Source organism: Rattus norvegicus, chromosome 19 (genome assembly GCF_036323735.1).
Source record: "Rattus norvegicus strain BN/NHsdMcwi chromosome 19, GRCr8, whole genome shotgun sequence".
NCBI lineage: Eukaryota > Metazoa > Chordata > Mammalia > Rodentia > Muridae > Rattus > Rattus norvegicus.
The window spans coordinates 61,991,947-62,016,219 of record NC_086037.1 but is presented as its reverse complement, the minus strand read 5'-3'; the positions used below and the strand labels follow the sequence as shown (position 1 = coordinate 62,016,219).

Sequence of the window (24,273 nt, the reverse complement as noted above, 5' to 3'; positions counted from 1 at the left end):
AGTGTGGACAGAGAAAAAAAACACAAGGCAAGTAAGCTTCATTTCCAAACTCCTACATTCTGCACCCAAAGGGAGAAACCAGTTTTCCCCTTTGTCCCCAAGCCCCATCTCACACAGCTTAGTGAGAAGGCAGGAGGCATGGGCACCCAACATTGACTGTTCACTTGAGATCTGTCTTAGTCATTCCTGTACAAACATCGTGACCAAGAAGCATGTTGGGGAGGAAAGGGTTTATTCAGCTTACACTTTCACATTGCTGTTCATCACCCAAGGAAGTCAGGACTGGAACTCACACAGGTCAGGAAGCAGGAGCTGATGCAAAGGCCATGGAGGGATGTTACTTACTGGCTTGCTTCCCCTGGCTTGCTCAGCTTGCTCTCTTATAGAGCCGAGGACTACCAGCCCAGGGATGGCACCACCCACAATGGGCTGGGTCCTCCAGCTTTGATCACTAGTTGAGAAAATGCCTTACAGCTGGGTCTCATGGAGGCATTTCCTCAAGGGAGGCTCCTTTCTCTGTGATAACTCCAGCTTGTGTCAAGTGGACACACAAAACCAGCCAGTACACAAGCCAATAGCTTTGCAGTTGTCTGTGCACTACAGAGTACTAGAGACTCCCATGATGTGTGGGGGAAAAAACGATATTCATCTGCTCATTCATGTTTATAACAGATAGGTGTCTAGTGTCAGGATGTGTTCTGGGTGTTAGGTGTGCTGCAGTGAGCATGACAGAGGAAATTCCTACCTTCAGTCTTTAACATCTAATAGCAGAGACAACTGGTAAACCAAGACATGTCCCACAGGGGGCGCTGTTTGAGCATAGTACCAGGGAGCTCCTCTGTAGATGTTGTGAGGCCGGGAGAAGAGTGTCGTCTGGAGTCTTACCTGTGTGAGGCCTTGGGTTCCATTCCCATCACTGTTAAATCCCCAAAGTAATGTGGACACCACGGGTGGTGGCTCATGGCTACAGTCCCAGCACTTGAGAGGCTGGGGCAAGGATTGCCTTGAGCTCAAGATCAGCCTGGGCTCCATGGTGAGTTCTAGACCAATCTGGACTACCGAGTGAGACACTGTCTCAGAAAAACAAAAACAAAATTAAAAAAAAAATGAAATTAACAACAAAACAAAAGCAGCAAAACCCTAAACGAAGACCAACAAACGGAAAACCCCCAGTGGGCTGACTCGATAGCTCAGTGGGTACGGGTGCTTGCTGCTCTGGCCTGGGACTTGAGTTTCATCCTCAGACCCACATAAAGATGTTAGAAAAAAAAACAACACCACGAAGCTATCTGCACTCCCTATGTGTGCTGTGGTATGTGGGTATCCTCATCGCTCTCTCTCTCTCTCTCTCTCTCTCTCTCTCTCTCTCTCTCTCTCTCACACACACACACACACACACACACACACACACAGAGAGAGAGAGACAGAGAGAGACAGAGACAGAGACAGATTCAAAAACAACAAAACAAACCCACCTAGCTCATGTTGCTGGTTCCTGGAGAGGTGTGGGTCTGGTCTGAGTGGAGTTAGGAAGCTGATTCTTTTCCTCTTGCTATTCCTTTCTCTTCATCCACTCCCTAACTTGTTTTTGTTTGAGTCTTAGTTTGTTTTACCATATTAAAAAGAATGAACAGGGGTTGGGGATTTAGCTCAGTGGTAGAGCGCTTGCCTAACAAGCGCAAGGCCCTGGGTTCAGTCCTCAGCTCCGGAAAAAAAAAAAACAAAAAACAAACAAACAAACAAAAAAACCCAAAACAAACAGAAAAAAAAAGAATGAACAAACAAAAACAAAAACTAACTAACTAAATGCCGAAACAAACCTCCTGGGGACTGGAGAGATGGCTCAGCAGTTAAGAGCACATGTTGCTCTTCCAATGGATTCAGGTTCCATTCCCAGCACCTGCGTAGTGGCTCACAATGTCTACATAGCTCCTGTTCCAGGGGAACCAACATCCTCTTCTGGCCCCTTATGCACCAGTTGTTAGCATTCTGTCTAAGCTCCACCCCCAGAGTTACCTGGCAACAGCCAGGTATGCTCCACCCCACAGTTACCTGGCAACAGCCATGTATGCCTGACACTATAAAAGGGGCTGCTTGCCCCCTCCCCTCTCTCTTGTTCTCTCTTGCTCTTACCCTCTTACCCCTTTGTCCCTTCTCTCCCCATTCCCCTCCTCCCTTTATCTCCACATACTCATGGCCGACCTCTACTCTTCTATTTCTCTACTTCTTTCTCTCTCTCTGCCCCTACTACTTTCTCAACTCCCCTCCCCATGCCCCGAATAAACTCTATTGTATTCTATACCCTCGTGTGGCTGGCTGGTCCCTCAGGGGAAGGGATGTCCCAGCAGGGGCCTGTTGAGGCACCCCCTCCCCCCACACCTCACCACACCTCCATAGAACATATCCCCCTCTCTTTATCTTTTTATAAACACATCCCCAGGCATGCCCGTGGTGCACAGATAATACACGTGGGTAAAACACCTGCACACATACAATAAAAAAAAAATCTAATTTTTTAAATTAAAAAATCAAGCCAAGGCAACAAAAAATAAACACAAAACAAAAGCCTAAAAGTCAGAAACCCACTTATAAATGGGGAGATGGTCCCTCGATTTTTCCTAACGCTTTAGGGAAATGGTTCTAAAGGTGTAGCCACCTATGTGGTGGCCTTCTCCCCAACGCTGTGGATTTCCAGAGCAGCTGTCACATCTTCACTAGCTGGGACTTCTCTGTCCCAGTGGCCAGGGGGTTGGCTCTATCCCCTTAATTGCTCCATTTCCATCCTGCCAGGTTCCTGCCTCCACTGTGGCCCCGAACCAGCCCTTCCTGCTGTGTATCTGCCACGTGGAGAAGAAAAGGATGGCTTTGTCTTGACAGTGGTCATCTCCGTCACCGATCAGGCAGGGGACAGAGAGCAGACCCACATGGCAGTTAAGGTGGGTGGTGGTTGATGACTAGGGTTTCTTTACTAGGAAATGTCTCCACCCAGCTGAACCACAGAAACTACACGGTATGTGGAGGCAGCCGAGGGCATCATGGGCGATCAGCCAGCAGAACTCGGGTCGAGCCTGGAGAGATCTCTAAAGGAGTTCCTGGCTCAGAAGCAGGTGTGGGCGGCCGATGGGATGGGGAGAGCAGCTGGAGGTGGAGTGCAACCTTGCCCAAGATGTGGTGGTGGAAGCCATTGCACACAAACGTTTCCAAGTACGCTCCAGCCTCGGGAAGTGCGAGCGCTCCTCTGCCAGGCCTGCTCTGCTTTAGGTGCCAGCATCCAGAGCAAAGACCCCTGATCCCGTTTCTGGTTCCCCTCTCAGGTGGGACACGATGACACGGGTGTTGAAGATGTGACATTTCAGGAGACTGTGTCAGACAGAATCACCACAGCTCTGTACCACGAGCATGGCCATGAAGAGCTTCTCCTGTTGGCCAAGGCTGTGTCCTCTGAACTCAACAAGGAGGACCAGGGCCCAGGCTCTGGGCGACTCAGAATGGACATCAAGCGGAAGGTGCATGAAATGGGTCCTTTAAGGTCTGCGAGTGGCTGTTTGGGGTAGGGGTGGGGTTCATGAGTCATAGAAGCCTTGAGTGCCCCCTGGTGGTCACGGTCACTTCCTGCTTTTATTCTTCCACTGAGTGGTGTAAAGTGAAAGGAATGTCCACTTTCTCTGCCCAACTCTGTGGAATCCCAGTCTTCTGGAATCTGAGGGGAAGTCAGGAGCCTTACTCTGGCTCCCTCAAACTAAAGATCACAAAACGGAGGAGCAGAGGAGGAAAGTGGTCAGACATGCATAGACAAGGCTGAGAACGTCTGAAGACCGTATGGAAGAATCTACTCCTTATGTTTTCTAGCTTCTGGAGATCATCACCAGTCCTGATATCCTAGCCCTCTTTACCCTGGTGTGTGTGTGTGTGTGTGTGTGTGTGTGTGTGTGTGTGTGTGTGTGTGTTTGCATATGTGTGTGAGCACATGCATGTGAGCACATGCATGTATGTGCACACGTATATGCATGTATGCATGTGTGCATCTGTGTGTGCACGTGTGTACACATGTGTACATGTATGCATGTGTTTGTGTGTGTTTGCATGTGTGTGTGCACGTTCATGTGTGTGCACATGTATATGCAAGTATGTGTCTGTGTGTGCATGTGTGTGAACACATGTGTATGTATATGCATGTGTTGTGTGTGCATGTTTGCATATGTGTGTGCATGTGCGTGTGTGCACATGTGTATGCATGTATGCATGTGTGTGCATGTATGCGTGCATACATGTGTACATGTGTACATGTATGTGTGTGTTCATGTGTGCGTGTGTGTGCATGTATGTGTGCATACATGTGTACATGTATGCATGTGTTCATGTGTGCGTGTGTGTGCATGCGTGTGTGTGTGCTCTAGAGGATCAAACATAGGTCTTCATTCTTCCATAGCAGGTGCTTTCCTAATTGAGCTGTCACCCTAGCACCTCATCACCACATTTTTCAACCCTCTTCTTTCCCTCCTCTGCACACATAACTCATCTTTCCCTATTGTTCCTGCCTCTTCCTTATGGAGACCCCCGCGATTACACTGATCCCACCTGTAACTGCCGAAAGAGCTCCCCATTGGAAGGTGCTAAACTGAGCTATATCTTCAGGATGATTCTGCCAAAGCATCTTGTCTTTTTTCCTGTAGGACAACACGGTCACTGGCCTCAAAGGTCCAGATGTAGCTTTCCTTTGACTGTTGTTCCGTCTGCCATACAAGGAGGTCTACAGAGCTGGATGAGCACTGCCATGCCTGGGACCCCAAATTCTCTGGAGAGGCCTTCCCAGTGCCTTTGAAATATGCTCATCTAACGGCCTTTCTCCCTCCGTGCCAAGGTCAGAGAGCTTGTGCTGAGATCACTGTCCACGGTCACCACCGGCCTTGAAAACATGCAGAGGGTCCAGGCTTTGGCTGAGGCGCTGAGAGAGGTGACTCATCACAGTGAGGAGCTCACCCTTGTGGCCCAGGTAAGAATTTCCACTGGCTGAGCCAGACTATGGCACACATTCCCTCCATGGTGTGGGAGTGGCAACTCATTAGAGGACAGATCAAAGAAGTCCCTCAGTTATGGCCCTGTCCCGGGGCAACAAGACTTTTGCTATCTTCTTCGTAAGAGTGCTTCATGGGTGGTTCAAGGGAAGGCGGTTCATGGCAAGCCCAGGTGCCTCATGCTGGGCTTATGGTCTGTATGTTTACTGCCCACTAGTGGGCACCAACGGGAGTACCTGGATCCTATTCACCTTGGGTCCCAAGTGTGGGTCTAGATATTGCTGCTGACCCACTGTGTGTCAACCTAACATGCAGACCCACTGTGTGTCAACCTAACATGCAGTTGCCGGCTCCTGCCTTTCTAGCCTGGGGTCTCCCTGACCCTCAGAGCTCCCCTACCTGCTCACACGGCAGGGCATTCACACAGTGCTCAGTGACCGGTTGAGGGTAGGGCACGAGTACTTCACCTCCTAGACATTCTTGGTGGGTAAGTCCTGAGCGGGACTGAGTCCCAGGTTAAATCTCAACAGGCTTGATAGCACCTTCTACACTGACCTTTGACCCTTCTCATGCTCACTTCCGCACTCCTCTAGAATGTTCTCTGGGGTCACCTTCAAATCAATGACTTACACGCAAACTTTTGCTTCAGGATCATCCTCCTGAAGAATTATACATAGTCAAGCACCATGTTCTCAGTGTTATGGCAGACCAAGGTCAAAAATGAAGTCATAAAGTCGGGGGGGGGTGGACAGTCCAGCTGTTCTGCCAGCTGATCTGTCATCACAGATCTCCCAGCATGAAGCCAGCAAGGCTGGAACTATTCCAGGGCCCTATGCTGTCGATATGACACTCCCTGTTCCGCGCCATCTGCACATCTGTCTGTTTTATGCACCCCAGCACATACACCCCTCCATACGTCTCCCATGCCCCCTTCTGTGACTTGTGCTTTCACTAACTTACTCGTTCTACAAGGGCTTCTGGAATGCCTGTGCACAGGTATTGAACTCCTTCACACATGGACCTGCCCTAATGGTACTTCGAGGCTATCGGGGCGCCTAGACATTAAACAAATAATTTCACAAACACATATAAAATTACAAAATTGTGATGAGTGTTTTGTCCAACTACCTGCCATCCATTTACCCGCCCACCCACCCATCCATCTACCAATCCGTCTATCCATCCATCCACCCACCCATCCATCCATCCATCCATCAATCCACCCATCCATCCATCCATCAATCCACCCATCCATCCATAAATCCCCCCATTCTCCATTTGTCCTGTACCCATTTCATGGATCCTCCATCCATCTATTGTCCACCTGATGTGCTTATGTCTATCGTTTATCTGTCCTCCAGCCAGCCTCCATCCATTCTCCTTGCATCCATACCGCATCCCCCTAGTCAGTAAATATTACCAAATGTCTGCTGTGTGCAGGACATTGTGCACAGTACTCTGGGAAAGATTCAGAGGCACACCAGGCTACTCTCCCAGAAGAACTTCAACTCTGGTAAGGAGAAAGGAGCCAGGTTTAAGTCAGACTGCTTTCGTCAGGCTCTGGTCTTTCTCTTCCCTGGCTCGGGCCGTCCCGTGCACCCCTCCAATATACTTATGCTCTGAATGACCCATCCCTGGCAGGGGCTCACCTGGTTTTTCTTCTTTGGGTGATCACAGTGGGAGGCCAGCCAGGCTCTGCAGCGTAACACTGAAGCCCTGTTGGCAGCCAAGGTTCATCCCAAGGATCAGAGACGCCAGGAAGCCACGAGAGCCATGTTCGAGGCTGTGGGGAGTGTTCTGAAAGCTTCCCTCAGCCACGGATCAGATGAGCCTGCAGAGGCCAACAGCAGCCAGGTGAGTGCCCTGGACCAGATGCAGGCCTCGTCCGTGCTGGGCCGTGCTGCACACCCATCTCATGCCAGGGTCACTAGGATTCCTCACGCCAATCTACAGACGGGGGAATCGGGGTAAAGGTTACAGTGCTTCTTGGAGGCGGGAAGGAAGGCTCTAGAAAGCAAGTGTGGATAGCACACGGAACAGGGGTCCTGCACTTAGTGAATCCCACCTGTCTCTTGGGAGCTAAGGCACCCAACTGCCCTAAGACTCCTCTCCTCATCTGTACCGGAAGGGATTCTGCCTCATCCCATCAGCTGTCCACTGGACGGGTTATAGGAACCACTTGGCAAGTTTGGGCAATGTCCTGGCTCTTGTAACCAAATCACGGAGTATCTTTAGGAGTTGGCCACCCAGAGAAAGAAATGAGGTACAGGTGTCACCCGAGAGTCACTAGAGGGCCTTGAGAGTACTGTTTCTCAGGATAGCATCATGGCAGAGCCACAATGCCAAATACAGTAGCTGTTCCACAGTCTTCTATCCAATGGGCTACCTTTCCTACCCAAAACTACCACCATCACCACCATCACCACCACCACCACCACCACCACCTGAAGGACAGACACATGTAAAGATGTCTTTTTTTTTAAAGATGTATTTTATTTTATGTGTATAGAGTACACTGTAGCTGTCTTCAGACACACCAGAAGAGGGCATCAGATCCCATTACAGATAGTTGTGAGCCACCACGTGGTTGTGGGATTTGACCTCTGGAAGAGCAGTCAATGCTTTTAATTGCTGAGCCCTCTCTCCAGCCTGCAAAGATGTCTTACATGTGTCCGTACATTCACATACTACACACACACTCCCATGCTCATCCTTGCACACCCACACATACACACGCTTCACAACTACATATGCACAGTCACACAGGCACATGGCCACGTGCCCATGCACATCCCTGGAAGCCCCCAAATCCACGTGCTTCGTACCCTCAAGCACACACACACAAACAATGACTTACATTCACACACAACAAAGCAGTGGGTAGTTTCAGTAACACATCAACTTGCCCATGTGCACTCATGCATACTTAAACACATGCCCTCAGGTCGACACCCAGATTCACTCATACACACTCACATTTTCACGCTGGTGCTCACACTGACTCGCATGTACATTCTCAGACACATGCATACATGCAATGACACCTTGCGTACAGTCATGGATCTGCATAGACACAAATACACAGACGGCTATACACACAAGTCATACACACACACACACACACACACACACACACACACACACACAACCCTATTCTGTCCTCAGCTAGGTCCTTACCCTAGCCTTGTTTGTCATCATGAGCACGTGTCAAAACATTTCTAAACATTGATTTATTCTGGGCCACACAAGCCACAGCATGCATGAGGTCAGAGGTCATGCCATGGAATTGATTCTCTCCTTCCACCGTGGGGGATGAGGTGTCCACATTCTGTTCGTGTGCACATGAGTCCCTGGGATGGAACTCGGGTTGTCAGGTTCAGTTCAATTGTCTTACCCCAACCATGTTTCCCCTCTAATGTCTGACTTGGGGGTTTGGATGGGGCAGGGAGCTGAATCTTGCCTATGGCTCTTACCTCTGCTGGAGCAAGACCTCAGCCACGCCTATGAACCCACAGCACAGCCACACAGCACAGCCACACAGCACAGCCACACAGCACAGCCACATAGCACAGCCACACAGCACAGCCACACAGCACACTGGCTCTTCATATGGATCCTGAAGCCAGATTTTCTGAGAGCCTCGGTTCATCTCACCAATAGGTGACTTTCCTAAGTCACCTCCTTTCTCTATTTTCTCCTCTCCTCTTCCACCAAGGAGAGGGGAAGGGCTTGATTTGTGGAGCTGCTGTGAGGGTGGAAGAGTCCACAAGAGTCGGCTTCTGGACTTCTTGTAGATGCCTGCTTTGCCTATGACCCGCATGGCTGTCTTTGTCTATCACCTCCTAGTCCCTGCTAAGTGTCCCACACTAACCTGGGGACAGCAGCCAAGGGGACCATGATGACAGTCCCCAGTAGAGTTCTGCTTTCTTTCCAGGCTCACATTGTGGCCCAGCTGCTTCAGGTGGTAGACCGTTTGCAGAGTGCCCTCCTGCTGGGGACATTGCCAGGAGGCCTTCCCGCCATCTTGGCCACCTCCTCCGTCTCTGTGTACACAGACAGGTACTGAGCTCCATTATGCATGCCCAAGAAAGCTGATGCCCTAACCCACATCCCGAGCTTCCCAAGGCAGGGCCCAGAGGCCAGTCTCAGGGCGGGAGAAGTTCTGGGACCTGAGTCTGGTACATGGGTGTAGTGGAGTCTTTCCACCATGGTAGGTGTTTGTACGGGACAGAAAGAGAACTATGGAGGGATAAAGGCAGTGTTAGAATCACCTGAGCTGTGCGGTTAAGGGGGTTAATGAGGGCGGGAACCACCTCCTCACACACATGATTCTCATTTTGTCATGGGTAGCCCTGGCTAGCCTGTTATAGAGAGCCTGTGGCAATCCCAGATACACTTGTCTGAGCTTTCCCAGGAAGGTTTGTGTTAGTGAGCGCTGACTGGAGCTTCAAGATACTTTCTGTTGTGTGTGTTTCCCAGGGAAGTTACTCTGCCGTAGTTACGTATTTATTTGTTGAGAGCAGGTCTTACTGAGTAGCTGTGACTGCCCTGGGATTATTTATAGAGACCTGGCTGGTCTCAGAATTGCAGTAATCACTCTTCCCCTGCCTCAGTGCTGGGTTTTATAGGCCCAAGAGCTACCATGGGTAGCCTGATGGCTATTTTAATTCACCCATATATAGAGGAAAACAACAGAATGTAGAAAGAGTTCCACCTAAGTCTTCTAACTGACGTTAGTTACAGGCATAGGGGAACTTATGGGTGGGTGGTTATGAGACTGAAGAAAAGAGCCCCACTTGTCAATAATTATTACCTGCTTATATATGGGCAGGAGGAGCCTGTGTGCTCCCTGGGGCCCACAAGCCTTGTGAGCTTTCTTGTCCTTCCAGAGTGGAATGTTAACAGGCCCAGTCTTAGGGGCGTTAACTGATCACAGCTACTTTGATATGAGACGGTGAAGATCATATCCAACCTAGAGGGATCAAACACACACCTCAATGCTACTCCCTGCCCCATAGACAGAGTGGAGTCTTCCTCACTCAGCCCTGGTCCTTGTCTCTTCAGACTATGGTGGCTCTCTTGGGTCCCAGTGGCAGATTGCATAAGCAGTATCCAACTCTGAAAACAGGTCCCTGGTCTCATCAGATGGGACAAGGACAAAGGCCAGAAAAAGTGGGGCTGAAAGCCCATGGTATCAAAGATCAAGGCAGGTAGGGGAGAGAAGCTTGGAGAAGAGATTAGCCAGCCATCTGTTAAGTACTGACCTATACCAGGGACTGAGAGTCAGTTCTAAGCAATTCTGGTACGAGCTTGTTCATGGACCTCTGATCCACAAAGGGGCACCAGCAGCTTCTGATGCTGCTTCTATTTGAAGCACAGAAGTTGCAAAACACAAATACAGTCATCTCTGAAAATAGAGTGGAACCCCGTCCTCTTCCAAGCACACAGTGGGGGTTCTTCCTCAAACACATCTTCTTGTCTTCCTATTCTCATCCTGTGCTCAGAATACAGCCAAGGAGTTGGCAAGGCTCTTCGGTGCACACTACTGCCGCGGACTCTGTGATCTTCATCCTGCCTGCCACCACCTTCCTCTGCCCCACGGAGGACAGCCAAGAGCCTGTGGACATAAGGGTAATCCAGCAATGCAGCCTCGGAGATGGCCTTTATCATGCGCAAAGCGCTGGGGCTTGCATTTGCTGTGGCCCCATTCATTACAGTCAGGTTCAATATCTTCACCAGAGTCATAGCCAGGAGCAGAAGTGGGACTCAGACACCACAGCTCTGGACACCCAAGTCTGTTATTCTATTTCCAGCAGGTCACAAGGGCCCTCCAGCACCTTGGCTTCATGAGCTGATAGTGAAGCTCTCCAGGTTTCTGACTATAACTAAGACATTAAAAAGACCAGGGCCCCTTCCCTCCTGGATTAAGGCACATCTGATTTCCCTGAATGCTAGAGAAAATAGACCGACGTCTTTTTCTTCGACACCTCTTGCTATCCCTGCTACCTATGGGGTTGGCTTTAGGATGCCTATGAACATGAGTTTCAAATCTGTGACCGCTCAGTCCTTTATAGAATACGGTATAGCGGCCACATAAAACCTATGCCCAGTTTCACATATGCATATATACACATACATATACATACAGAGACATATGTGCACAGAGTAGATGGGGAAGGAAGAAAGGACTTGCGATGTAGTCTTGGCTGGCCCAGAATTCACTATGTAAACCAAATTGGTCTTGAACTCACAGAGTTCTGCCTATGAACTCTGCCTATTTCTGCCTTCTGGGGGCTGGGGTTAAAGGCACTGCCACCATGCTCAGCTATACTCTACATATGCTTTAAATCAAGTCTGGATTGCTTGTAGCGGTCTTGATACAATATAAATGCTAGGTAAGTAGTTAATGCTAATATGTTACTTAGGAGAATGGCAAGAAAAAAAAATCAGTACCCATCAGCACAAACACACTTTTTTTCCAAATGTTTTCAGTTCACATTTAGTTAAGTCCACAGACATAAAACTGAAAATGTGGAGATCTGATTATATCAATTCTGGGGGGAGTAAGCCTCGATGATTCCTGGAGCCAGCCCTTTGAGACCGCATCTCTGGAAAGTGCCTTCAGTTAAAGGCAGGGCCCTGCATCTACCCTATAGAGCAAGGGCCAGTTACCAGTCTCAGATCTAATTGTTCACCCAGGGGCCTGTTGGCACACCCCGACCCTCATCAGTGCTTCTTGCTCTTGGCTTTCAGATGATGAGTTTCTCACAGAACCCCTTCCCTTCCCGAAGCCACTTTGAAGTCAGCGGAACTGTCGGTGGACTTCGGCTGACCAGCTCCAGTGGCCGTCCCATCCCAGTGAAGAACCTGTCACAGAATATCGAGGTAAGCACTGTGCTGTTAGCAGCAGTCGGGTGGCACTCGGCCTTCTCTTCAGCTTGCTTTGGGATCAGATGGGCCAGTTCTGAGAACAAAGGTTAGAGAGAGAGAAACTGCTCAGTGTCTCCCTCACACTAACGAAACATTGTATTCAACTCAAAATGTGCATATCTGGCCATTCAGGCATCTTTGCTATGTGACAAGTTCCCCTGGGGACATAACTCCGTTGTGTGGAACTCTAATCATCGCACAGACCAAATGTTCATTTCCAGAGTTCACGATGCAGCCCCCCAAACGCCGTTAGATTCCCTCTAAAGTCAAGCTTACATATCGTGTGCAATGGGCACTTAAGACTCTTTTAAGAGCCTCTGACTTGTTTCTAGTCATCTACCATTTCTCCTCAATGACTGTTTGTAGGGATGTCCCCACGGTCGCCTGTGGCACTTGTGAATGTGCCACCAGGGACTTGGCAGGGAGGTGCAGTTAAGGAGTCTAGATTATCAAGGGGCCCGGTGGAGTCACAGGGGGCCTCAGAGGGAAGCAGGTGGGGTGAAGGGTTAAGGGGGGACATTGACTGTTGTTAATGGCACAGGGAGAGGTTGGGGTGAGGGGAGGAATGGGCCAGAAACCTAGGACCACAGGAAGGTGGAGAGACACCTCACTCCCCACCCAGGCGAGATCTTCCTGTCCACATCAGCTCTTCCACACCGACACCTTGGGGCTTTGGACATACATCACTTTCCCTGCCCATCTGCTGCCTGGCTGGAATTCTTTGTCTCTGAAAACAGATCTTGCTGCCCCGGATTTCAACACGCATCAAGCCAAATACGCTGAGCTTGGCCACCGGTGACGCTCTGTCAGTGAATGTGACAGCAGGGGATGCAGCTCTGGGGATCCAGCTGCACTGGGGACCTGGAGTCGCACTCACACTCAGCCTGGGCTATGGCTACCATCCCAATGAGACCAGCTATGATGCCCAAACACGCCTGCCTGCTGTGGCCGACGCAGGTAGACTCCTGCGCTATTTTCTTGAGTGACTTCCCAGGCATGTCCAGCTTCAAACTAAGGTGTCAAAGAAAAACCAAAGAAGAAGGCTGGGGAGATGCCTCAGTCGTTCAAGTATGAGGACCAGAGGTCCTTCCTCAGAAACCACATAAACAGCCCATGCCTGTGGTCCCAATCCTGGGTGGGGAAGAGTCAGAGGCAAGAGCGTTCTGGGGTTTACTGGCAGCTAGCCTAGCCGAGTCTGTGAGGTTGCAGGTTTTAGGGTAAGAACTTGTCTCAAAAATGAAAAACAGAAAACCAACCAACCAAAAAACCAGAGCTGGAAAGATGGCTCTGCAGTTAAGAGGACACAGTGCACTTGCTTCCCATCCTTCATGCTGGGTAGCTCACAATCCCCCTTGTAACTCCAGCTAAAGGAGGATCCGTGCCTCTGGCCTCTGTGGGCACCCACACATACCCGCATTCACATACCAAGTGCATATAATTAAAATAATAAGAATAAATCTTTTTAAAGCATGAAATAAGGTGGAAAAACATTGAGGGAGGTGTCCAGGGTCAGCCTTCTGTCTCCACATATGCACACATGGGCACACACACACACACACAGAGGCACACACACCACAAACACACACGCATGCATGCACACACAGGCACACACACACCACACATATGCCACACAGGCACGCACACACACATATACGCACATACAGAGGCACACACACACATGCACACACACACACACACACACACATATGCAATTATTTAATGAAAAAACAAAGACCAAACTGCCCACCTTCAGCAGCCTTCATGGGCTGATGTTATCGGTGTTATTTGCCCCCCGTTAGATAAGCATTTATTACATGCCATGGAGATGCAGGTGAGTCTATAAATAACTTTCCAAGGCCAGCTGCAGAGGTCTGCATGTCCCAGATATGAGCAGACAGGGTCTAGCCAGGTGCAGAGCAATCCCAGCACTCGGAAGACTAAGGCGGGAGGACCAGTAGGGCCAGTAGAGCCAACCTTAGCTACAGAGCAAGTTTGAGGCCAGCCTGGTCCACATAAGATTCTGCTTCAAAAGTACAAATCAAACAAAAGAGGATAGACACTCAGAAACCAGCCTGATACCACATAGCTGGTAAGGACGCGAGCCCTTCATGTCCTGACGTGCCCCTGCACACTGAGCAAGGCTACTCCTGGGGTAGTGGGGCTGCCTCTGTACCTACAGCCCTGCCATATCATCTTGGTGTCCCCAAGTGTCAATGACACCAGAGCCTTGTTTCCTGCAGGTGATCTTCCCACATGGATCCTATACCCAGAGGACCTGCCCTTTGGAGAAGGAATCTACTATTTAAGGGTGGTCCCCAAGGACGATCTGGAGTCTACCTCTGACAGGAACCTCACAGTTGGCATTACCACCTTCCTGGCACATTGTGTCTTCTGGGATGAAGCCCAGGGGACCTGGGACAACTCTGGGTGCCGGGTAAGGGCACAAAGAACAGGCTGGGGAGGCTTGGTGAGTGTGTCTACTCTGGTACAGTGTCTCTCGTCTCTGCTTCTCCAAGGTGCTCTGCGTACACCATTCCTGTGCTCAGGAACGCCCTCCTTTCCCTCAGCTAAGCCCATTTTCCTTGAGAAAACGTCATGGCTCTGACTAGGTCAGATTTCCTGCTATAAACTCTGGTGCACGCTCCCTGCTTCGCCCTGCTTGGCAGTGTGGTCCCCAACCTCTTTCCTGAGCCCATCTCAGGAGCCAGAAGTTCAGGATCACTGAATATGAACACACAGGATTCAGAAGGTTCCCCAGTGTGTGTGTGTGTGGGGGGCATGGCAGGCCAGGGTGCCACTTCCCAGAAAATGACCTCAGCTGTGTCCCGAGTTCACCTTTCCCAGCATTAGCTCATCAGTGCTTCATATGGCTCCAGGAGAGCTGCCTCAGAGCCAGGTCTGCCCTTGGCCAAATCAGCACCGTGACAGCTTCCCCAACTGTCAAGGTTCAGGATGGCCTTATTGTGATCAGATTTTTATCCACTCTGCATCACAGGGTTGAGGCCCATGGGACAGTGTCCTGCAGGGAGACTTTGGCTTTGAAGCCACCAGAGTACTCTCTAGATAGGACCAAATTGTCCCAATCTTGAGTCACATGGGCTGCACCTCTCCTTACTTATTTCTATCTAGAAAGCTCCAGTAGCCCTCCCCCTCCCCCCAACACCTTCTGACCTCCTACTCCACAATCCTCTCCTGGGAGCCCTTCCCATTGCCTCCTGTTACCTACCAAGATCAGCTGCCTCCATGGAGAATCCAAGTTTATCCCTCTTCCTCTCTGCATCTATGAGTGTGGCATTGCCTTTCCTTTACGGATCAACTGTTCACCCTGTCAGTCTACCCGGTGGTGGGGGTAGATAGGTGAGAAAACCATCAGATTAGAAGCCTTGCTGAGGACACAGACCAACAGCCGTGTCATCCTATAGCTATGGAAGGAGGACGCTAAGGGTGAGCCCCTTCTGGGCTGTACCAGCTGTAGGCAAAGCTTCCTGGTCAATCTCCACCCTGGCTTCTGGTTGCCACACTCAAGATTCAGGGACAGGAATGGCACAAAGACGTTCCTGAGATAGAAGGTGCCCACACTCTGGGTACCAGCCTTTGCAACTCAGGAACAGGCCTGGGCAGGAAGTGACTTCCCAGAGTACCCACTCCCCAAAGCTACCTTATATGGCTAACGTGGGATGCCCCTGCACCCTAGGGTTCAGTCTACCATCAAATAGAGTTGAGTTTAGTCTATACTCGCTGGATGAACTTGGGCAAGTTGCCCCACCTCTCTGAGCTTTAACATCCTAAAACTGGGTCAAGCTGAGTGGGGCTCAGGGGTGCAAGCGACTTTGCACAATGCCTAACATACAGAGTGGGCTCCCACTGCCGTCTTTGACTCTTCCCTGAGAGGGAACTTTGATATCTAAATAGCTCAGGGTGGGGCTGGAGGGATAGCTCGGCAGTTAAGAGCACACACTGCTGGGCCTGGGATAGTGGAGCAAAGCTCTATTCCCAGCATCTGGAGGCAGAGGCAGGAGGATCTCTGAGTTGAAGGCAAGTCTGGTCTACACAGTGTGTTTTGGGCCGGCCAGGGGTACATAATGAGACCTCGTCTAAAAAATTAACAGCAAAGACAAAAGCCCAAAAGTGGGGCTTGAGAGATGGTTCCGTGATTAAGAGCACTTGTTGCTCTTGCAGAGGACCTGGGTTCAGTCTGAGCACCCATGTGGTGACTCACAGCCATCCTAAAGGGAACCATTGTGTTAAATCCTCTGTTGTAAAGGGCATCTCTGTCTATAAGATGGGACAGGATCAGGGTGGTGGCAGGGAGAAGGCACAGGATTCACTCAGCCAAACCTAAGACTCTCAGTACAGAAGTGAACTCTCTGATGTTTGTGATGCCGTTTAAAATAGGCCCCTGGGGTTGGAGCGGTGGGCCGATTGAAAAGTGCTTGCATTGTAAGCACGGGTCCTGGGTTATATGGGAAAGTGCCAGGCATCTCTTGTGGAGATGCAGAGAGAGTCAAGCAGCTCCCTGGGGCTCTCTGACCAAACTGTTTAGCCTCCATGGTAAGCTCCAGGACAATGAAAGACCCTGTGTCAGAAGCCCAGTGTGGTAGTGCGCACCTTTGATCCTAGTGCTTGGCAAGCAGATTAAACAAAAAAATCGAAAAGAAAGAAAGAGAAAGGGGTTGGGGACTTAGCTCAGTGGTAGAGCACTTGCCTAGGAAGCGCAAGGCCCTGGGTTCGGTCCCCAGCTCCGAAAAAAAGAACCAAAAAAAAAAAAAGAAAAAAGAAAGAGAAAGAAAGAAAGGAAGGAAGGAAGGAAAGGGAAGGGAAGAAAGAGAAAAAAAGAAAAAAGCAAAGAAAGAAGAAGGAAAGAGAAAGGAAGGAAGAAAGAAAGGAAGGAGGGAAGGGAAGAAAGAAAGAAAGAGAAGAAAGGAAGAAAGAAAGAAGGAAAAAAGAAAGAAAAAAGGAAGAAGGAAGACAAGACAAGGAAGGAAGGAAGGAAGGAAGGAAGGAAATGAAGAAAGAGTATTACTGGGGAGGTTAGGGTTTGATAACACAATGAAAGTAAATACTGCTCTCTGAAAGTGAAGTTTCATTTTTCGTTGTGTGTATACATGCATTTTTTTTTCTTTTTTCTTTTTTTCGGAGCTGGGGACCGAACCCAGGGCCTTGTGCGTGCTAGGCAAGCGCTCTACCGCTGAGCTAAATCCCCAACCCCAATACATGCATTTTTGAATGTGGGTGCATGCACACACATGTGCACCCATGTGTATGTAGGCCAGAAGCTGATGCTAGGAATCATCTTCCGTTTTCCTCCTCATTCAGCGAGTCACGCTGTCTCAGTCACACCCACAGCTTGCTGACATGGCTAGGCTCAGGCTTTCCCTAGGGATCCTGTCTCCCCCTTCTGAGGCTGGACTTACTGGCATGTGAGCAGGTCCACCTTTCTCAATCCATTTGGGTTCTGGGACTGTGGACTCCACCCTCGCTGCTTTCACAGAGAAGCCAGGCTCCGTTCCCAGCATGCACATCAACAGCTCACAAGCACTTGTAACTCCAGCTCCAGGCGGATTTGATGCCTCTGGCCTAGATAGCCAGTCAGCCAGAGTTTGTGTAGCCCAGGTTAGCCTTGAATATGTACCAGGGAGTGACGTTAAATGCCCAACCCTCCTACCTTCTGATTCTGGGATTATAGACCACATCCATTTTATGCGATGTTGATCCAACCCAGGGCTTCATGCATTCTAGGCAAGCTCTCTACCAACCAAGTTACATCTCCAGCCCTAAACATAATTATGACCAGAGGTTGGCTAAATCCCTGGATCCGAAAGGCTGACTGTGTGGTGCCCACACTGAGGTGTTCAGCGTTTTTCTTCCCTGGGCTGAAGCAGATACATTTCCCAAACACGGTCTCTTCGGGGTTTGCAGGTGGGCCCACGAACCACCACCTCCCAGACACACTGCCTTTGCAACCACCTCACCTTCTTCGGAAGCACGTTCCTGGTGATGCCCAATGCCATCGACGTCCACCAGACTGCCGAGCTCTTCGCTACCTTTGAGGACAACCCCGTGGTGGTTACCACAGTGGGCTGCCTCTGCATGGTCTACGTGCTGGTAGTGATCTGGGCCAGGAGAAAAGACATACAGGATCAGGCCAAGGTGAGGTGCTGGGTTCCTGAGACGAGAGGAGCAGGGGCTGTAAAGGCCAGAGGCTAGGGGTCTGTGGAGAGACCAATTGAGGTAGTCTAGACCTTAACCCCTGGGGTCATTTTTGTCGAGTTGGCCCCTCAGCCTATGCATTTACAGAACATCCCTTTTCATCAAATCATCAGGGAGCTGTGCTGTCAGTCACCAACTAAATATTCACCACATGCAGGCACCACCCCATGTATGTTCGTGAACGACTGAGGGAACGAGTGAGTGAGTGTGAGGACTCGGTGTGGGAGAGCTCGAGGCTGTCTGTCACTCCCTCCTCCCCCCTATCCATCACTAAGGATATATCACAGAATTAAATGACATAAGGGGCCATTCAGCAGTCCCACTGCCGTCTTTGACTCTTCCCTGAGACGGAACTTTGATATCTAAATGGCTCGGGTTGGGGCTGGAGGGATAGTTCGGCAGTTAAGAGCACATACTGCTAGGCCTGGGATAGTGGAGCAAAGCTCTATTCCCAGCATCTGGAGGCAGAGGCAGGAGGATCTCTGAGTTGAAGGCAAGTCTGGTCTACACAGTGTGTTTTGGGCCGGCCAGGGGTACATAATGAGACCTTGTCTAAAAAATTAACAGCAAAGACAAAACCCCAAAAACAGGGCTTGAGAGATGGTTCCGTGATTAAGAGCACTTGTTGCTCTTGCAGAGGACCTGGGTTCAGTCTGAGCACCCACGTGGTGACTCACAGCCATCCCTAAATCCATTAACTCTAGTTCCAGAGGATTCACATGCATGCACATTCCTACACACATGCACACAAAACACATAAACAGATAAAACCAATAACAAAATGCCACACACTGATGTTACCCATGGACTAAGCTCAAAGTCCATTCCTAGAACCCACGTCAGGAAGCTCACAATCACTTGTAACCCCAGTTCCAGGGGATCTAATGCACTATTCTGGCCTCTTTGGATACCATGGCCAGGTGTACAATGTCACACACACACACACACACACACACACACACACACACACTTAATCTCAGCACTCAGGAGGCTGAGATGTATGGATTTCTATGAGTTCAAGGTCAGGCTGGTCTACATAGAGAACCGCAGGCCAGTCAAGCCTACATAGTGAGACCTTGTCTCAAAAAAGAAACACCCCATTATATATAATACATATGATTTATGTAATATGCCTTAAATGCTACAGGCTGGTTCCCAGAAGGCAGTCTCTACAATGGAGTTAAGGCTGTGGGTGTGCTCTAAGAGGAACTTTTAGGGTGAGCCCCTGGGGACCTGGCAGGATGTTTAGACGGCAACGACAGCTCTCCAGTCCTGGAAGAGATCTGCCCGAGCTGAGATGAGATGCACAGGTCTTGATCACACCCAGAGAGTTCACAGATGGGTCATTGACTCTCAGCTGCCCCCAAAGAGTATGTCTGTGACAGAGATGACTCCGCATCCTTGAAAGCAGTGCCTCAGAAGCTGATGTAAAACTTTCAAGGGAGGGAGAGCAGGGCAGCGTGACCCAGAGGTCACCGCAGCCCCCAGCTAAGTCAAGTCACTTGACGCTTTCGCTAAAACATCCAAACATCTCATCCCTTCTGAATTTCCTGGGGAACAGATCTGCTGGATAAACAGTTGGCTCACCATACCTGACACCGAACATTCTCGGTTTAATGCCCATTTCCAACGTGACCCCACAGTTCACTGTCAATAATGAAAGCGCTTGATGCTTCCTTACTTTTGCTGGCATTTTTCTTGGAGTCCTGCTTTCGTAAAGGACAGTTCTCACTGGATCGGATTATAATGAACGCAGTTTTGCTCTTGTATGTTAGTTGTCATGGGTGACCAACTCATCCTTAGCTGCTGGGTGGTGGGTGAGCTCACTGAGTAGGGTCCCCGCTAACTCTGTCCTTCTGTCCAGGCAAAAGTCATAGTTCTGGAGGATAATGATCCCTTTGCCCAGTACCACTACCTGGTGACAGTCTACACCGGACATCGACGAGGGGCAGCCACATCTTCAAAGGTACCTGTGCTTGGTGGGTGTGTCTGCCCTGATGCAGAGGTGGCTGTCACTTTGGAGTGTATTTGGCTCCATGGTTTTATGTGGCTGGTGCCCTCCTTCCATTTTGTATTTTATTTTTATTTTTTTTTTAAGATTTTATTCATTTATTATATATAAGTACACTGTAGCTGACTTCAGACACACCAGAAGAGGGGATCGGGTCTCTTTACAGATGGTTGTGAGCCACCATGTGGTTGCTGGGAATTGAACTCAGGACCTCTGGAAGAGTAGTCGGGTGCTCTTAACCGCTGAGCCATCTCTCCAGCCCCCATTTTGTATTTTAGAGGAAAGAATATTCTTGTGTGTGTGTGTGTGTGTGTGTGTGTGTGTATGTGTGTGTGTGAGTGAGCATGTGTGTGAATGTGTATCAGTGGGAGTGTATGAATGTGTGTGAGTATGAGTGTGTGTATGTGTGAGTAATGAGTGTGTGTAAGTGTATGTGTGTGAGTGTGTGTTTGTGTGTGAATATGACTGTGTTGTATGGATGTATGAGTCTGTGTATGAGTGTGAGAGTGAGTATAAGTGTATGTGAGTGTGCATGTGTGTGTATGTGAGTGTGCGTGTGTATGAATGTATGTGTCTGTGTATGAGTGTGTGAGAGTGAGTATAAGTATATGTGAATGTGCATGTGTGTGAATGTGTGAGCATCAGTGGGAGTGTATGAATGTGTGTGAGTATGAGTGTGTGTATGTGTGAGTAATGTGAGTAATGAGTGTGTGTAAGTGTATGTGTGTGAGTGTGTGTTTGTGTGTGAATACGACTGTGTTGTATGGATGTATGTGTCTGTGTATGAGTGTGAGAGTGAGTATAAGTGTATGTGAGTGTGCATGTATGTGTATGTATGTGAGTGTGAATATCTGTGCTTGTGTCTAGTTTCGTGCAGTGCTGGCATCGAGCGCAGCACTTCTGAAGCCTGGGCAAAGGCCACACCTACTGAGTTACAGCCCAGGCTCCTGGTGTCTGGATTCTAGGTGACTCTCACCCTATACGGCTCAGATGGAGAGAGTGAGCCCCACCACCTGTCAGACTCTGATGCTGCAGTGTTTGAGCGAGGAGGGGTCGATGTCTTCCTGCTTTCCACTCTGTTCCCCCTGGGAGAACTGCAGAGCCTCAGGCTGTGGCATGACAACTCTGGGGACCGGCCATCATGGTGAGCTTGGAGATGGTAAACAACTAGGACCATCAATGTCCAGTCTGGCCTCAGTGCCTGAGTCAGCGCCTCCTTTCCTGGCTTCCACACACCTCTACGAGCACATCGAATAGCTCTGCATGGCACAAATGAGGCAAGCAGGGTCAAAGAGGCCCCTGGCTCATGGCCCCTTCAAACCAGACAAGAAGGGAGGCAGGCTGAAGTCCAGCCCTGGTGCTCCACACTCGGCCTGCCCCTGGCTTTTCTCGAGACTTGTCCAAGATCACACATAGCTTCACGTTCAGAGTAAGGTCCTAACCATGCTTCCTGAGAGCAAAACCAGTGGATCAGACAAGTAGTGTCAGTATGCCCAGGTATCAGCATGCAGAGCCTTAAAAAAAAAAAACATGTTCTGGGATAGCCTGGGGTACATAGTGAGAATAATAGCCTGGGCTGGAGCATGAGACTTTATCCCCAAAATGCTGGTCATGCCAGGTGTGGTAGGACACGTCTTTAATCTCAACACCTGGGAGGCAGAGGCAGGTGGACTTCTGTGAGTTCAAGGTCTACATAGTGAGTTCCAGGGTAGCCCGGGCTACATAGAGAGACTCTTATTTCAGAAACAAAAAAATAAAAAAATAAAAAGACACTGGGTAGTGTACACCCATAATCCCAGCACTTGAGAGGCAGGAGGTTGAAGTTCAAGGTCCTCCTTGTGTTGACAGACAATTTAAGACAAGCCCTATCTCAAAAAAAAAACCAAAAACAAAGGTCAGAGAGAAAGAGATAAAGAGACAGACAGAACATATACTGCTTAGGTTCTAGCTCTTTTAATAGATGTTCTCACTCTAGCTTAGGCTAGCCTTGAGCTTCTGGCAGTCTCTTGTCTCGGCCCATGAGAGCTGGGGTCAGAGGTATGAGCTACCACACCCAGCTTACCACTGTCTTAAACTCACTGCATTCCCAGGAAGCAGACTGAGAGGAAGTGAACCTGTTAGGTGTCTGTTGAAGGAGCCCCTGTACCAGCCAGTGGAGAGGGAAGCCGGGCCTGGGAAAGGCAGAGGGAAGTACGAAACAGTGGTGCAACCCAGTGACAGCCTGGCCCACCCTTGTGGATCTCTGAAGCTGTCCCACGTTGGACCACAATGTCCAGGTCCCGAGTCACTGCATGTCAGTCACCAGGAGGGCCATGGCCTGGACATAGGTGGCCTTTGCATCCCTGATGGAGCTGTGCTTACGGAAATGAGGGGCACATGTACAGCGCAGTGACAACTGCAGTTCAGCATCCAGGGAAGAGCAGCTCTGCCATCTTCCTACTGGCTAGACAGTGACACGAAAACTGCTGTTAGCCCACACTTCCTAAGACAAGCAAGATCTCTCTCTTCTGAGGCTTTGAAGAAGCTTGCTAGAGCACACTTTTTTTTTTTTTCCGGGGCTGGGGACCGAACCCAGGACCTTGCGCTTCCTAGGTAAGCGCTCTACCACTGAGCTAAATCCCCAACCCCATAAAAAAAAAGATTTATTTATTTCATGGATGTGAGTACACTGTCACCGTCTTCAGACACGCCAGAAGAGGGCATCAGATCCCATTACAGATGGTTGTGAGCCACCATGTGGTTGCTGGGAATTGAACTCAGGACCTCTGGAAGAGGAGTCAGTGCTCTTGATCGCTGAGCCATCTCTCCAGCCCTGGAACACCCATTTTTTTTTTTTTTGGTTCTTTTTTTTCCGGAGCTGGGGACCGAACCCAGGGCCTTGCGCTTCCTAGGCAAGCGCTCTACCACTGAGCTAAATCCCCAACCCCGAGCACCCACTTTTTCCCTGGCTTCTTTTGCTTATGGCTAGGTGTACCCAGCAGGGGTCCAGAGTTTTCAAATGTATCCCCCAGCATCCGGCTGCCTCTCTCAGAACAAGCAGCTGCCTTCAAAGCTAAGCTGGTTCTCTCTGCTGACCTCCCTCCTCACAGGAGGCCAAATGTCACCCATACACCAAGGGAAGAGCATTACGCACTTTTCCACGTGTGCCTGTTTGGGGGTTCACTTTCTGAAGGTCTTACCTTTGTGACGTCCCAGGGAGTCCTACCCCCCCCCCCACCTCTTACCCTCAGAGCTGTATCTCCCTTCTCCAGGTATGTGAGTCGGGTGCTGGTCTATGATCCTGTGGTGGACCAGAAATGGTATTTCCTCTGCAACTCGTGGCTGTCCATCGATGTTGGAGACTGTGTCCTGGACAAGGTGTTTCCTGTGGCCACAGAGCAGGACAGGAAGCAGTTCAGGTACTTCCTTTCTGTCTTTTTCGGCAAATGCACTGCACGTCTTCCTTAATCTTAGGGAAGTAGCCTCAGAGCCCAGGCATGCTAACGAAAGCACATTCCAACCGGTGGCCTGGATATCTATGAGTACGTGACGCTGCTGGCCCAACGGTCCTGCTGGAATGAGGGCTCTAGCAGGATTTGCAGCCGAAAAGCCAGAAGTGTTTTCCAGGGGTTAAGGAGATGGGGGTCATTCACCCCACCCGTATTTCCTGATGAATGTCGAAGGATTATTTTCTCCGTTAGCGGCCATGGTCGTTTGAATGGTGAGATGGCTAGTTTTATGTATACACTAGGACACAACCCAGGATCATTTGGGGAGAAAGAACCAAAGTTGAAGAGCCTGTGGTATCTTTTCTTGATTGGTGATTAGTGTGGGCAGCACAACCCCTGGGAGGTGTCCTGGGCACTGAAAGAAGGCTGAGCAGGCCAGTGTGTCTGCACCTCTGATGATGCCTTAGGAGGCAAACTCGAGCCTCATTCCTCCGTGGTCCGCCCTTCAGTTCTCCCCTCCAGGTTCCTGTCTCTGTCTCCCTGGTGATGGATGTTAAGCTGTCAGGTGTAATAAACCCTTGCCTCCCCAAGCTGTTTTTGGTCATGGTGTTTTGTCCCAGCCACGGAGACCCTAAGTAGGATAAACTCTGATTCAGCCGCTGGCCCTTTGGGGACCTTT

General features: G+C 49.8%; 1 protein-coding gene across 1 annotated transcript in view; it reads left to right on the top strand.

Moving 5' to 3' along the window:
- Pkd1l2 (polycystin 1 like 2) overlaps nt 1–24,273 on the top strand; it is an 86,974-nt gene that overhangs the window by 29,105 nt on the left and 33,596 nt on the right. Inside the window, exons 15-27 of the mRNA XM_039098121.2 lie at nt 2,791–2,936; nt 3,315–3,506; nt 4,862–4,993; nt 6,693–6,869; nt 8,950–9,074; nt 10,520–10,646; nt 11,769–11,900; nt 12,683–12,902; nt 14,186–14,379; nt 17,865–18,095; nt 20,020–20,121; nt 21,132–21,310; nt 23,418–23,564. Coding sequence (XP_038954049.1) covers nt 2,791–2,936; nt 3,315–3,506; nt 4,862–4,993; nt 6,693–6,869; nt 8,950–9,074; nt 10,520–10,646; nt 11,769–11,900; nt 12,683–12,902; nt 14,186–14,379; nt 17,865–18,095; nt 20,020–20,121; nt 21,132–21,310; nt 23,418–23,564 — 2,104 coding nt within the window. The remainder of the gene's footprint in view (nt 1–2,790; nt 2,937–3,314; nt 3,507–4,861; nt 4,994–6,692; nt 6,870–8,949; nt 9,075–10,519; nt 10,647–11,768; nt 11,901–12,682; nt 12,903–14,185; nt 14,380–17,864; nt 18,096–20,019; nt 20,122–21,131; nt 21,311–23,417; nt 23,565–24,273) is intronic.